This window comes from Lissotriton helveticus, chromosome 5_1 (assembly GCF_964261635.1).
Source record: "Lissotriton helveticus chromosome 5_1, aLisHel1.1, whole genome shotgun sequence".
In the NCBI taxonomy this organism is placed as follows: Eukaryota; Metazoa; Chordata; class Amphibia; order Caudata; family Salamandridae; genus Lissotriton; species Lissotriton helveticus.
The window spans coordinates 288,998,976-289,014,974 of record NC_136065.1 but is presented as its reverse complement, the minus strand read 5'-3'; the positions used below and the strand labels follow the sequence as shown (position 1 = coordinate 289,014,974).

General features: G+C 48.7%; 1 protein-coding gene across 1 annotated transcript in view; it reads right to left on the bottom strand.

Moving 5' to 3' along the window:
- The window catches only part of EXOSC10 (exosome component 10), a 138,659-nt gene that overhangs the window by 11,496 nt on the left and 111,164 nt on the right, over positions 1-15,999 (bottom strand). The window contains exons 21-23 of the mRNA XM_078642236.1: positions 8,647-8,720; positions 7,419-7,599; positions 6,188-6,249 (exon numbers count right to left, since the gene is read on the bottom strand). Coding sequence (XP_078498362.1) covers positions 6,188-6,249; positions 7,419-7,599; positions 8,647-8,720 — 317 coding nt within the window. The remainder of the gene's footprint in view (positions 1-6,187; positions 6,250-7,418; positions 7,600-8,646; positions 8,721-15,999) is intronic.

Sequence of the window (15,999 nt, the reverse complement as noted above, 5' to 3'; positions counted from 1 at the left end):
CAAGACACAATCCACCTAGAGATGGACTGTTTCGAAGTAGCCAGACCAGTCCTAACCGACCTATAGTTGACAAACAATTGGTCGGATCTTCGAATGTCTTTGGTTTTATCCAGATAGAATTTCAACACCCTTCTGACATCCAGGGAATGAAGAGACCTTTCCGCTGGAGTGGAAGGATTCTGGAAAAAAGTCGGCAAAGTTATAGTCTGATTAACATGAAAATCAGAAATCACCTTGGGAAGGAACTTAGGGTGAGTACGCATAACAACCTTAGCAGCATGAAACACAGTATAAGGTTCTTGGCAACACAAAGCCTGGATCTCACTCACCCTGCAGGCCGATGTAATGGCCACGAGGAACGCCGCCTTCCAAGACAGGTGCTGCAGTGAAGCCCTGTGAATAGGCTCAAAAGGTTCCTTCATCAGCCTGGACAGCACCACATTCAATTCCCATGCAGGCGAGGCAGCCGAACAGGAGGGAACACCTTCTTCAATCCTTCCAAAAAATCCTTAATCACAGGAATCTGGAAGTAGGACGTCTGCGAAGGGCATTTTCTGTAAGCAGTCAATGCAGCCAGATGAACCTTAATGGAATGACATTAAGTCCAGACTGAGCTAGATGCAGAAGGTATGGAAGGATGACATCCTCCTTGCAGGTCGTCGGATCATAGTTCTCAGACATGCACCAGAAGCAGAATCTCTTCCATATGTAAGCATAAGAGGTCCTAGTAGACGGCCTCTTAGCCTCCTTCAGTATGTCCATGCAAACCTCAGGAAGATTCAAATGGCCATACTGCACTCAGGAGCCATGCCGCCAAACTCAACGACGAGAGGTTGGGGTGCACCATCTGCCCCCGAACTTCGTAAGAAGGTCCGGCCGACACGGCAGCCGCCGATGAGGTAGGATCGACCGGTGAAGCAGGTCCGTGAACGACCACTGCCTGGGCCATTCCGGAGCAATGAGGATCGTCCGCGCCCGGGACTGGGCCAGCTTGATGAGCACCGCCGGAATCAGGGGAATGGGTGGAAAAGCGTACAGAAAGCTGTTCGACCAGCTGATCCATAACGCGTTCCCCAGAGTCCCCGGCTGATAATACCTCGAGGCAAAGTCACTGCATTTTCTGTTTTCGGCAGTGGCGAATAGATCCACGTCTGGAGTGCCCCACATGGCGAAGACGTCGCCGAGCACCTCGTCGTTTATGACCCACTCGTGGTTTTCCTGAAGCAGTCTGCTGAGGGCGTCCGCCTGAACATTCTGCACACCTGGCAGATGAGTCGCCGTTATCGTCAGTCCTCTGGCTAGCAGCCAGTGCCAGATCGTCTGCGCTTCCTGTGACAGCATGCGCGATCTTGAGCCCCCCTCCTTGTTGAGGTAATACATCGTGGTCGTATTGTCCGTCTGTACAAGCAAGGAGTTGGTCTGGAAGGACGGATGAAAGGCCTTCAATGCCAAGTGAACCGCTCTGAGTTCCAGGAAAATGATGTGATACGTGGACTCCGCTGGAGACCACGTTCCCTGGATTTGTAGATGGTCTGAATGCGCTCCCCAGCCCTGGAGAGACGCATCCGTCACGATAGTCTGAGTCGGGATATCCTTGTGGAAAGGAACCCCCCTGAGTAGATTCTCTGCCGAGCACCACCATCTCAGGGACTGTCGGGCATGAAGAGACAACTAGATCCTGTCGTCCCTGCACCCTTTCCTCTGGTCCCATTGATCCTCCAAGCATTCCTGCAGCGGCCTCATGTGCAGGCGCGCATGTGGGGTGAGGAAGATACAAGAGGCCATCGACCCCAGTAGAGAAGACACCGTCCTCACTGTTGTAGATGGAGCAGCTATGAGAGCCTGAGCCTTCCGAAGGAGTGATAAGCGTCTCCCCTCCGAAGGAGACACGCTTGCTGACAGCGTATTGATGGAGGCTCCCAAGTACTGCAGGCACTGGACCGGGATCGGAACAGACTTGGACATATTTATGTGCAACCCCAGCTGATTCAGCAGGACGGCCGTCCTGTTGAAGTGCAGTTGTGCTTCCTGGAAGATGGAGGCCTTGATCAACCAGTCGTCCAGGTACGGGTAGACAAACACCTTGTTCTTTCGCAGGTGTGCTGCCACCACAGCCATGCACTTTGAAAACGTCCTGGGTGCAGACTTCAGTCCAAACGGTAGTACGGTGTACTGATAGTGATTGGTGCCAACGAGGAAGCGCAAGAACTTCCGGTGTTTCCGTGCAATGGGCACATGAAGTACGCCTCTTGCAGATCTATCGCGCAAAGCCAGTCTCCCCTTTGCAGCTGAGGGTAAATCTGGTGCAAAGACAGCATGCAAAACTTTTCCCGGCGAATCCACTTGTTTGCCTGTCGCAAATCCAGAATGGGCCTGAACTCCTTCCTTACCAGGAAGAAACAAGAGTAAAGGCCCTTTCCCCTTTGAGACAACAGGACGTCTTCTATCGCCCTTTTTCTTAATAGGGTGTCGGCCTCCGCCTGGAGCTCGCGTAGCTGGAACTGCGAGGCAACCAGTGGAATTATTGGAGGCGGACTGGTGAACCGAAGACTGTATCCATTGCAAACAATATTCAGCACCCACTTGTCTTGAGTAATGTTTCTTCACTCTGCCAGGTAATGTTGGATGCTTCCCCCCACCGGAGCGGGTAACGTATGAGAGGGAAGAAGCACCTCAGGGCCTAGACCCAGCCGGGCCTTTGGTCGCGGATGAAGACTGCTGACCACCGCGGCCCCTCTGGTGCTTTTGGAACGGGCGTCATTGGAACTGTTGCTGCTGCGGCTGTTGTTGCTGCCCAGCCTGTCGACCTTGCCCTCTACCTTGCGCCCTGTACCTTCTCTGGAACGAGAGGAAGGTCTTCTTTGGTTCCTTCGGCTTTTCCAACCCGACAGCCGTCGGTCTCAGCCTCCGCCTTCGTGCGGGCCATGTCCTCGTCCGCATGTTTCCCAAAAAGGGTCTCGCCAGAGAAGGGTAGATTGGCAGCCCTCTGCTGTGCCTCGGGCTTCAAGGACGTCAGACGCAGCCAGGCGTGGCGCCTCAGGTTGACCCCATGACAGTACCCGTGGGCTGCCAGGAGGGAGGAATCCGCAGCAGCGCCGATCACTTGGTTGGAAACCATGAGTCCTTCATTCATGAGCTCTTGGAAATCCTCCCTGTTCTCCCGGGGAAGGAGTTCCACGAACCATGTGAGGGACTCCCATAGGGACCGATCATAACGTCCCAACAAGGCTGAGGCACTAGCGGCCTTCATAGACGTGGAGGCCGTCCCGCAGACCTTCCTGCCCGCCGAACCATCCAGCGGCTCTCCTTGTCAGGAGGCACTGTCTATGACTGGGTGGTGGCGTGTTGTTTCCTCGCCGCCGTCACAATCACGGAGTCCGGCGCAGGGTCCAAGCGCAGAAACGCTGGGTCCGAGTCGGGGGCCCGATACTTCTTTTGTAGCCTTGAGGGCGCGGACTTTGTAACCGCAGGGGTGAGGAAGAGCTCCATGAAGGTTTCCACCAACCCTGGCACCAACGGTAACAATGGGCGAGATAACTGCTTCTTGTGCAGTGTTTTGAAGATGACGGACGTCAGGGGCGCGGGAAACGTGAGCGTGATGCCCAGCTTGGCCGCTCCACGCAGTAAAACCTCCTGGAACGAGACAATGTCGTTGATTGGGGACACCCTCGTCTGAGGGGAGTCCGTCAGGGTCGGCGAGTAGTCCCTGGCACTGGACGAATCCGTGTGGCGGGATCTAGACCTGTCCCTCCAACAGCGCCGTCTAAACCTTGTAGACGAGCGACGGCGACTCTTGGACCTATCTCTCCGTCTGGACGAGATCTCTATCTCCGTGGCCTCGGACGGTCCGCGGGTCGGACAGGAGGGCGCTGTGGAGGCCGAACCGGGAGCCTAGGTTGAGGGGGCCCCATAGGTGGCGTTGGCAAATGAGGTAGCAAGATAGACCTTGGCGGAACCGGTGGAGGTGGCAGAGTAGGCCGATGAGGAGGAACCGGTGGTGGTGGAGGAGTAGGGGGTGGAGGCAGTGGAGGAGGAGTCGGGGTACGTGGAGGAGGATCCACTGGTAACGGAGGAGGTGTAGGCAACCTCGGTTGGGAGGGTGAGTAGACTTGAGTACTCCGAGCCCGGAGACTTTCCCACTCTCCTTCTCTTCTTCTTCTGACCAGAAGGTGGTGATCTCGAGGCCCTACCCCTCGTCGACGAGCGACGTCGCCGCCGCAACCGTGGACTCGCTGAAGCAGATGACTCCGCCCTGGAGCGTCTAGGCTTCCTGCTTGACGCTGAGCGTCCTTTCGACGTCGACGACCGTCCTTTTGATGTCGACGAGAGTCTCCTCGACGTCGATCGTCCCCTCGACGACGATCTCCTCAGCGTCGACGACCTCCGTCTCGACGCTGATCTTCGTCTCGACGTCGTTGACTTACGTGTCGACGTCGATGGTGACCGGCGGTGTCGCCTCGACAGCGAGCGCCAGCGTCTCGACCCCTCTCGACGTCAATGATGGCTCGACGACTATTCGGTCCTCGACCTCGCCAAAGGTCTCGACGTCAGTCCCCTCGACGTTGACCGTCGACGGCGCTTTCGACCCAGAGCCCTGGGGAGACGGGAACAGGTTGTGGTAATTCCTTTCGACGCCGACGTTGAGGCTATCGCCGTCGACGGAGACCGGTGGCGTTTTCTGGCCTTTTCCTTCCTGGGGAGCCCCCCAGAGGCCGTCGCACGGGCAGAGGAAGGAGCCCCTTCATGCCCAGACCCACCTTGTCCTTGCTGCCTTCTCTGCCTTCTCTGCTCCAAGCCTTGGAGCCTGGTCTTCTCCCTGTCCTTCAGGGTCCTTTTAGGGAACTGGAGGCAGATATCACACTGAGAAGAAGGCAGACACAGGATGCAAACCCTGTGAGGATCTGATTTTGCCTTTTTCCTGGAGCACTTAGGACATTTATCAAATAAAGCAGGCATATTTGATTAAAAAAAAGCAGCCAAAACACCAGAAAAACTCCAGCAAAGATTAGAAAAGGCAAAAGCACGTCGAGTGAACACACTCAAACACTTTAAAAGTGCACAATTTGTAGAAATAAACCCAAAAAGGGAGAGCTCAATGCTCCAGGGTCCTGCTAGCAGGAGCCGGAAAAAAGAATTGAAAGTGGAGGGAGTTGCTGTGCATTCTGGGATACCAGGAGAGTTCTGGAAAGTTTCCTTAAAGGCACAGTATCCCTTTTTAAGCCACATAATGGCAGCCTATGGGGGCTTGTCTGTCCTGTCCTTCCTCTCTATCATTCCAAGGATTTGGTAAAGGGAGGCGGGGAGGGGGGTATTTTCCATGGTGAAACCTGGCAGACCGGTTTAAATGTGATATTGGTGGAATATCCTTTGCATTTCTAGTTTAACTACTGGACAGTGTAGCCTTGCATGTATAGGCTGTATTATTTGTCTTTAATTCTCTCTTAAGTGTCTATGCAGTACTGCAAAGCAGACAGTTTAAGAGATTATTTTTGATTGCTCCGGGGTCCCCGTACATGAGCGGGACTATTCACTAGATAATGACTATACACAGAGATCCCCTACTACAGAATTCATGTTACTTCAAAATAACCAAACCTGAAAAGAGCCAAGTGAATGCATGTGTCTTACTGGACAAAAGAAAGAGAAATAAGCCAATGAGAGTGAGTGCAGCAGAAGGGTATTGAAGGGCAGGTAGCTTGAGGAAGTAGTGTCTTTACAGACACCGAGAATGCCTCATCAACTAAGTTCAGACTGTGTGCCACGTGTGATGAACAGAACAATGTAATGAGGTACTGTTACGTTCGTGTCAGACTAAGACAGGGCAGTTTGGCCATCGCCTTACAAAGGGGTAAAATGCTGTCAAAATGGGACATTCTGTAACATAAATACATAAGTGCTCACAAAAATGTTAGATTGTTGCCAAGGTAGCCTGAGGCTGCAGCAGAAAAAGAGAAGACGCCTGCTCTGTGTATATTGCCTGGGCTCTATGAAGACTGAGCTGCAACAGGCATGCACTTTATTGCTGCATCTCTGCTCACTTGTCCTTTGACCTTTTGCAAAACTGAGACATATAACATGCAAGTAAGTCATAGTAGTATTGTGAAAAGGGCTTCCCTGTGTGACACTTCGGGAACTGCCAGATGGAGGCGATCTCTGCAACGAACACCTTGTTGAGCGCTACCCTTACCTTGCCTGTGGGAGCCTGGCTATTGGGATCAAATGGGGTCTGCTTCTTAGATGCACTGCCACCTTAGAAAGAAAAAGAGGAGTCTTTGTCAGCAAATTTATAATATAGGTAAACAGCAAGAGTAAGCAGTCGTATGTGTATGCAAGAATGTGGTATTTGTATAGTGAACACATACCGACCGGGCAGAGCACCGAACACAAAGGTAAAGATACAGTCAACCAAATAATTGAAGAGTTAACTGGGATCTAGGAGCACAAGAGAACTGATAAAGCATGAGGATGTAGTATTCTTCATGGTGTGCCTTCAGCGTTTTCTCTAATTGTGATGGCTTTGCATATGATGCAGCTAGTTTTAAAGATGGTGAGGCTAAAAAAGGCAAGGTGGAGATGTGGTTACATTTCTACAGCCCGTGGATGAGACGTGCTGCAGCCTATAAAATGCAATTGGGGGGAAGGTGAGGGGTCAGTGTTGAGTCTTGGAAGCCATAAAGCAAGTCATTGACACCATTCAAATGTGAGATTATGGAAGTTTGAACAGCAGTTCACTTTCTGGGAGGAATACTTTACTTTTTGTCAGCAGAGAGGGCTGGTATCATGCGGACATTGTTTTCTTGGCAGTGTGTTCCTGGAGGAGGAGGAGGCTGGTTTTCGGGGTGAATGCCAGGGACTCGGAAATGAGAGTTGACTCCATTCAGGTCCATGCTATTCAGCCAGGTTTGCACGAATTATAATTGTTTGACCTTGGCAAATAACATGAATTCAGTCTTAAGCTTCACACAGGCACTGGACATCCAGCTCTGGATGAGGTACATGCAGTATTTGATTTGATGATGGCTGTATGGAATGGATGAGACTTGAGTAGAGCTGAAGAGGACATTGTACAAGATGGAGCCATGGCAGATTGTAGAGGTGATAGTGATTTTCTATGACCAGAAGTGGCAATTTGAACAAACATGTGCTAATCGGATAAGCAGGAGAGGAACCAGTGAAGTAAAATACCAGTGAATCCCATTCAAGACTTCAGGGTGTGGATTAGGGTGTGATGGTCAAGTGTGTTGAAGCAGGTGAAAGGTCCAGCAATTATAAGAGGCACAGATCAATCACCTTTTTCAAGAGTCAGAAAGGCACCGCTATGCAGTATAAGAAAATTCAAAGACAGATATTGAGAGCACAGAAGAGACAGTGAAAGCGTAGTGGCACACCTCAAGTGAAGTGCCAACCTATTGCCTTACCCGCAAACGCCTTGAAGTCTGACTTGCTGTAGTCGAATGGAGTGAACTCTTTGGGTGGCACACGCTCCTCTAGTTCTGGTTGCAATGCCTCAGAACCTTTTGACCGTTTTTTTCCTGGTTTTGTAGTTTCTGCCCCAGGCTCACTCGCCATGCGTTCCCTTTTCTTATTTGAGTTCTCTTCCTGTAGGACATAATGATGAACAAGGCTGGGTTACACATGCTCAGTTATAGGTCTATCTAACTTCAAGCTTCCCTGCGTATAGTTCTAGATTTCAACTGTTTTAATTACATGTTAATTATGAAAAAAACTGCTCAGTGTGGGCGAGACTGGGACAGAAGAAGTAGATTGAACTTTTAGGGCGCCGGAACAATTGGGCAAGGTCGAATATCTTGTGTGGGCAGACAGAAATGGTGAAGCAGTAGCAGCTAGTGATCAAGTTATGGCTCTGCTGCGGGTCTCAGGGTGTAGCCATGCAACATAGGCCCAGATTAAGACTAAATATGTAGAGATATTCAAGGTGGTCGAAATTGTCATTCCCGACCTGTGTCTCTGCATATTGTTACTCCAGTTACGTAATAAGCGTAGAGAATGGGGAATAACTGCGTAAATCCATTTTATTCTCATTCGCAAATCCCAATTCTCTGTGGTTTTACACACACATTCATCCCCTGCTTTGAGCAGGTTCTAAATGTGTGCAAGGGAGTTGGGAATCCAAAGGGGTTCAGAGGGATGGAGGGGGCAGGACAGGACGGTGCTAAGCAGGGGACATCCGTACATGCTCTCCTTGTTCTTTGGGAGGGGTCCGGGCTTCCCTACAAGGTGATATCCAGATTTGCAAGTCAGTATCATTCGGTCTATTGCTCCCACACCTGAGAAATCAAGGTGCGAGAACACCAGGCCACTCATGATTGAGCGGAGGGGACTTTCGCTAGGAAATTCCACTCCACTCAACGTGTAAATAGAGATATAGTGTTAGTTTGTCTTCGCTATAGAAGAGAGAATGGGCAATGGAGTACCCAGAAATAAGGCTCATAAGGACCCATATCACTAGAGGAGTTTGTGCATCAACTAAGCATTGCACCAAGAAAGACTTGCCAGAACTCTGGTATTTTGACTTTTCAAAGTAAAGAGCCTAGGCTAGGATACTAAGGTGCAGGGTTTTGGATGCAGCTTGTCTCTGTAATTTGGCACCATGGACAAAAGATGTTACTATATATTGGTACGTACCATTGCTTGCTCACGGACTGGAATGATGGCCTCTGCTGCAGTCTGGTATTTTGCCTCAAGTTGTACCCGCGCAGCTGAAACACAATGTATAAATTCAAAAAATTAGAACGGACCTGGAGGAAAGATTGGAATCCCAACAACAAAGAAATCTATAAATCGGCCATTAAACAATATAAGGCAACCATCAAAACCACACAAGCCTCTTACTATGAAGAAAAAATCATGGCTGCCTCCAACTCCTCCAAGGAAACCTACCGCATTGTAAAAAGTCTCATGAAACTCCCCGATCCACAGCCGGCCACTGATTCCACCGGCACAAGATGCACTCAACTTGCCGAGTTTTTCTCTTCCAAAATACAAAAAATCATCATGACCCTCCCCACCAACCACCCCTCACTCAACCCCCCGACCGGGGTCCCCCCAGATGCACCAACTCTTAATGCCTTCCTCTGCATCTCCACAGAAAAACTACTAGACACGCTCAACCGAGTGAAGAGTGGCTCCCCAGATGACCCCGCCCCTATGAACAAACTCAAATTAGTAGCCCCCACCATATCCCCACTTCTTACGAGGTTGATAAATGCCTCCCTCTCCAGCGGGATAGTTCCTACCAACTGGAAAAGTGCGACAGTGCGGGCTCTTTTAAAGAAACCCCACCTAGACCCTCAGGACCTTTCAAATTTCCGACCTATCTCTCTCCTCCCAGGCATTAGCAAGGTGACAGAGAGGATAGTTAATGAGCAGCTCTCAGCATTCTTAGAAATCAATAACCTCCTCCGCCATTCGCAGACAGGGTTTAGACCCGGACAGGGGACCGACACCGCCCTCCTGGCCTTAACAGAGGAGACAAGATCCATTCTGGACGCAGGGGGATCAGTGGCAGTGATCCTCCTAGACCCAAGCGCTGCCTTTGATACGGTGGATCACACCATCTTGATCCAACGCCTCCAACAATCTGGCATCTCGGGCACCGCCCTAGCATGGCTAAAGTCATTTCTGGAACACAGGACCTTCCGAGTGGCCGACAGCTACGGTCATTCTAAATCTCTCCCCCTGAACTGTGGTGTCCCTCAGGGCTCCTCCCTGAGCCCCACGCTTTTTAATGTCTACATGGCCCCTTTGGACGACATCGCCTCCCCATTCGGCATAAAGGTGGTCATGTACTCCGACGACACGCAATTAGTCGTCTCAATCAACCAGACCGATCAATCCATGGAGAACCTAGTTTCTTGCCTACACAATATATCTATTTGGATGGGCAATTCTAGGCTCAAACTCAATGGAGATAAATCGGAAGTCATGCTCCTAGGTAACCCCAATAAACTTCCAAAAACTATTACCTGGCCAACCAGTACGGCCCCCCCCCCCCACCCAAACAAGAAATTAAAAGCCTGGGCGTCTGGCTTGACCAAGATCTCAGCTTCAGAGCCCAAGCAAGAAAGACAGCAGGAACCTGCTTTGGACTCATGCGAGCAGCCCGGAGGATCCTTCCACTGATCCCCCCTCAGTCCAGGAAAATCTTGATTCAGGGCCTCATTTTATCAAGACTGGACTACGGAAACGCCCTATACTTAGGCGCTCCCGCAGCTGTGATAAAAAAAACTCCAGCATGCCCAGAACGCCGCAGCAAGGTTACTGACGGGAACGAAACCCAGATGCTCAGCCAAGCCCTCCCTCAAGACGTTTCACTGGCTCCCCATCCAACAACGCATCTCTTTCAAAGCCTTGTGCATCGTCCATAAAATCTTACAAGGAAAGGGCCCTCCAATCCTGAGACCTCTCATTAAGCCACACAAATCAGCCCGACACCTCAGGTCAGACGACCTGTTTCTGGCTAGCATACCCAGAATAAGGAAAGCTCGCACGGGCGGCCGACGCTTCTCTTATAATGCTCCCAAGCTTTGGAACAGCCTCCCCCTTAACATCCGCAAAGAAAATAATCTCCTCTCATTCCTCAGAATGCTGAAAACTTGGTTGTTTCCCCAATAAATCCACCCCCAGGAGTACTGTCAATCTTTACTTAGCGCTGGGACGCCCGAGGGTAGCTATGCGCTTTAGAAATCCCGAATCAAATCAAATCAATTAACGAAGCTTAGTGATCATAATTTTCTGGGTGGCCACAAATCCTTTATTATATTACTACTTTTCATAGGAGGATGCCAATTCAAAACCTGCCCACCGACCCAATCTGAATGATGCTGCTTAGCTACTAAAGCAGCACAGAAAAGATGGGTATCCAGAACGTCCTGGCCCAATCATAAAGAGAGATTATTATGCAATAACTATCCCTACAATTAACTGGGAAACCCACTCCAATCAAACAGCCCTGCGTACTCCACTCAAACCTTATCCCTCCTTAGATTTTCAGCACAAACATACACTCTTTTAAAAAGTCCTTCCAAGAACCCACCCTCTGCTTCTTCCACCACTAATTTTACCTTCCCCTGGGATACAGTAAATTCACCAGACACCTTTAGATCTGAGCTTCTGAACTCCCCTCACCGCCCCATTTCTCTTTCACACGCTGCAACCTAATTCAGTGAAATCACGCTTACCTTTCTTTGACTCAACCCTCTGGATATTTTACAAAACCCAGTCAGACTGGTTTTTTTTTACCTGCACTCAGCTCTCTGACCCACTTTTTCAATTTCCTTCCCACCCTCCTTTCTTACAGCCTACCTCCCACTAGCAATCCCTCACCCGCTGTACCTCTCACCTCATATCTTCCTCTTGTATACACAGCTTTTGTACCACTCCCTTTATAGTGTTATACTCTAGCAATTAATCTACAATACAGCTGACCGCTCCATTGCACAACCCTTCAAAAAACATCAGCAACGGTATGCCTCGCCGTCCCACAATCCAGTCTCAAAGCCTACAATGCACCCCTCCTAAAACCTTACGCCACACACATTAATCACCCCCGAAGCCACTCCAAAAACTCAAACCCTCCTGCTCTTCTATTCTTAGTTGCCAAGGTCCAAACCAAGTGAATGCTGCTGGGAAGTGCCCTTTTTTGACATGGTCACCCCACTTTTTGTAAAATATCTGATGCAATTTTGACAGAAGTGCACTGGGTTCCCTGCTATCCAGGTCCCCAGTGGCAGGTCACTTTCCCTAAACTGTACAATTGTTCCCCCAATTGGCAATACCTTTAGTAACCCCTTGTAAGCCATACCGCGCTGGTACCTAGGGCATTGAAGCTAAAGAGGGTCCACCAGGGCTGCAGCATGTATTGTGCCACGCTAAGAGACCCTCATTATCAACAAGCAAATTGCCATTGCAGGACGTGTGTCTTTGAGCAGATAAAAGTGAAAACACAACATGGAACACATGTGTGCCATGCCTACACACACTGAATGCAATTTAGCTAAGTCGCCCCTACAGCAGGCCTCACAGCCTTAAGCCAGAGTGCACAACACTACATTTGAAGAAATATCTGCATGAGCAGACATGCCATGTGATTTCCGAGTCAATTCTTAGATATCACAAGTGAGCAGGCAAGCCATTTTAAGTACATGTGCTGTAAAAAGAGTTCCCCAGCTACATGATCGCTTCACTGAAATCTATGGTGTTTGGGTTTAATAATACAAGGTATTTGATACCACACAGACTGTGGTGGATTTAGCACCCAGAGGGCACCTTTAGAGGTGCCCCCTGAAAACCTACCAGCCTCCAGTGTGCTGGCTAACTGGCGTAGACAAGCCTGCCTCCACAGACAGGTTTCTGACCCCATGCAGGTGAAAGCCTTCGCACAGAGGACAGAAACAATGCCTGCTCTGGGGAGGTATTGTTGCCTCCTCCAAGCAGGATGGCTAAGTAATCAGCATATAAAGGCGGAGGCCTCTGCCATATTTGATATGTGACCAAGGCTTCTCAAATGCCAACCTCCTGTCCTGGGCCCATTTGGCACCAGGACAGGTGGAAAATTATATATGCAGGGAGCAATTCCATGCCAGTCACACCCCCAAAGTGAGCTACCGGATGTGCCCCCTTTAGGAAAAGTCCACCAGCTTAGTGATGGCAGAATTAGGACCTCTGGGACAGGGTTATATCCACTTCCCACAGTAAGTGGTCATGTAGGGGGTGTAGTGACCTCAAGGGTATGCAGCCCATTGGTTACCACCCATCACTCCCCCTAATGCCCCTAAATCTAGAATTTAGGGGAGCCCCTGGCACCAGGAAAGCAGATTGAGTCGACCTATGAATGACACCAAAGAGCCGCGAATAGCAAGAACTCAGGAGCAGCAACTGACTTGGCGCCAACCATGCCGGCCTGTGTGCTCTCCCTGACATATGCGCCAAAAACAAGTCGTCCTGCAGCTGCTCTGCTTCCAAAAGCGTGGAAGGACAGACAGCACTTCAATGAGAAACCAGCATCTCCCGTGGAGTTGAAGTGGGCCAACGGTGCCAGAAAAGTCCTGAGACCCTCCAGAGTCAGACCCTTCCTTTGGTTTGTTTGCCCGGACTGGACTTCCAGTCACCGCCTGGAGCCTCTTTGTGCAGGCCCCTCTCAGCTGCGAGTTTCTCCTGCAGCACGGAGAAGACGCCTTAAGGCACCACTGCACCTAAGCTCTACAGCCCGAGGAGAAGTAGACTGGTGCCAAAGCATCTCTTAGACCGAGCCACCCCGTGGGTTCAACCAGATTGCCCCCTGCCCCCCAGTCCCAGCTTTCAGCCTCTTTCTCCTAAAACCGTACTTACCTTAAGTCCAGAAGATTGGTCCTGTAAGTCGCCGCTATCTACTCCTATGCAGTATATGTTTTTTCTCATAGGATAACATTACAGCGTTGGAGACAATAAAAGTATATTTACTGGTGTTCTTCAAACGGCTATTTAAAAAAGCACTTACCCAATAATTAAGGTCTTGGTGTAAATAAATTATAGATACAGGTTGTTTTTTTCTATATTGGTGTGGATCTCCTTATTGAGTGTGTGTATCATTTATTGACTGTGTGTATGCAACAAATCCCAAACACTTCTTGAGAAGGTTAAGGTTGCTCGACCACGCTACCACAAAAAAAAGCACCTTGGGATTGTTAAAGTAAACCCTGTCCACTCGTAAGGGATACCTTGGCTCTCTACAAAACATACCTCTTTTTGGTATATTATATAAAGAGCCAGCTTCCTACACATGCCATTTAACACTTTATTCTGGCATGGTGGCCCTTTAGAAATAAAATAGTACAGTATAATTGTAATGCTAACAGACTAGCAGAACCAGTATGGACAAGAATCAGGTTTGCTACTAGCCTCCGCTGACGCCTGCATAAGCATGCCAGCTGGGAGCCTGATATAACTGAAGAGAACCTGTCATGGCAGCCAACTATTTCCTAAACCACTGGCCAGAGTCAAGAATAAGGTTTTAAATCAAAAACTAAAAAACAAACAATGACATTCACCAGTTATAGGTAACTGAAATAGACCTAACTCGCCCCATGCAGTAACTATAACTGGCACCCCCACCAAGTGCAGTGTTGTCCTAAATTATGTTATTTAGGCTTTCCTGCCAGCACCTAGCCTTACTTTTTCTTCAGTAAGTACCCCAGTCCCACCTGCGCAGCCAAAACATTTTGTCCTTTTGGCTGACAATGCAGGAGACACAGTTATGCTCTGGTCACTAGGGCCATATAACTGCTCGAGACTAATGGGGGTTGCATGCCCGTACCAAATATATGTGTGAGGGGAATGGGGACCCTAGGGCCTTTAGATGGCTTAAGGAGGGACAAGACATGTCCCCCTTATAAAAATATTAAATTACAGATTCCCTGGAGCAAGGTGCCAGGACCCCCCTTTTTTTCCTTTTACAATAAGGCGAATAACACCCCCCCCCCCTACCTCAGGCCCTGCGCACCCTGTGGAGTCCGCCTTGTTTTTAAATGTAAACTCCTGCGGTACCGTTTGAAACATGCGTGTTTGGCCTGGGCCCCCAACCCACACCACCACCCAGGGCCTAGGGCGTCAGGGTATTCCTACCTTGTCCTTCCTAATTATTTTAAATCGTTTTTCAGGACATCTATGTTGATGTTGAGAAAGCCAATCAGATCTTACTTTTTAATGTTTGGTCCACGGATCGAAATATACAAACATTTTTAACCTTAATTTCTCAGAAACTACTGAACGTATTTACACCAAAAAGAACACTTTCTGGATATAAATTAGCTTTCTGCTAAATTTGGTATAATTCAGGTATTTTGGTTGTAGCGGTGTCTAATTTTCCAATGGGAAAGGGAATGGGGGAAAAATGTTTTGGGATCCCCACCCCTATTTCTCAACCCTGCTTTAAGCACTACCCTGAAATGTTCCAGCAAGGAGAGGAGGTGGATGAGAATTTTTTGGGAGAGGGGAAGTTTTGGTAAGATTTGTCAAACTGCACCAACGTTATAAGGAAACCAAAAAAATCAATTTCTTATGGAAACATGGTCCTAACTATAACTACCAAGTGGCGAAAGCCACTGGGTAATGGCAATTATTATGCCAACTGTCTCCTCAACACAATATTGACAAGAATCAGCTCTAATATATTGCCTTCCTTAACACTGCCACAAGCATGCCAGTGGACATACTCTACATCATAACTCAGGACTGCAACCATGTAGAAGAGTTTACTATGCTCAAGGATATTACAACTGTACAGTCATCAGCAATTGATGCCTGCCAGACAACCACCATTTGGTCAAACTAAACGGCCCTTCATTAGGAACAAAGTATCAAAAATGGATGCTTATCAATGCAAGATGTAGATTTTTTTTAACAGACACTACGGGTAGGCTGGTACCTAACACGCCCCTGCACTGCCTACTATGTCTTACGACACACACACAGGCAATACAATATGTGAACAGGTTTATAGACCTCGTCTTGGTGGTTGCCAAATGGGGTACTGCCATGACCTGAAAGTCCTCGACACCCCGAATGGTTAAACTGTGCCATCCTCCAGTGGGAGGGGAGCATGAAAAATACTTTAAGTGTGGAGTTGATTTGTATGGAAACCTGAAAAATAACAATTGTGCAAAACAGACTTTACTTACCTTTTCTCTAGGAAATGTCCCAGTGTGATATCTAGGCATATCACACTGAGTAGAAAAAGTAATCTAAAAAGTAATCTAAAAAAAGACACGTAAAAGAAACGTACCTGTAATTTTCATTGCAAAGTCGATACAAAGTATATGTACAGAATTTCACAGTATTGCATTACCATTAATTCAAACTGTAACCATTTCAAAGTATATTTACAATTTCATTTCATTCAAACTAACCATTTCAAAGTATATTTACAATTGCATTTCAAACTGTATATTTACTGCAAAGTATTTATCAACTTACCTGTGCCAGGCTTCCTTGGTTCTAGAA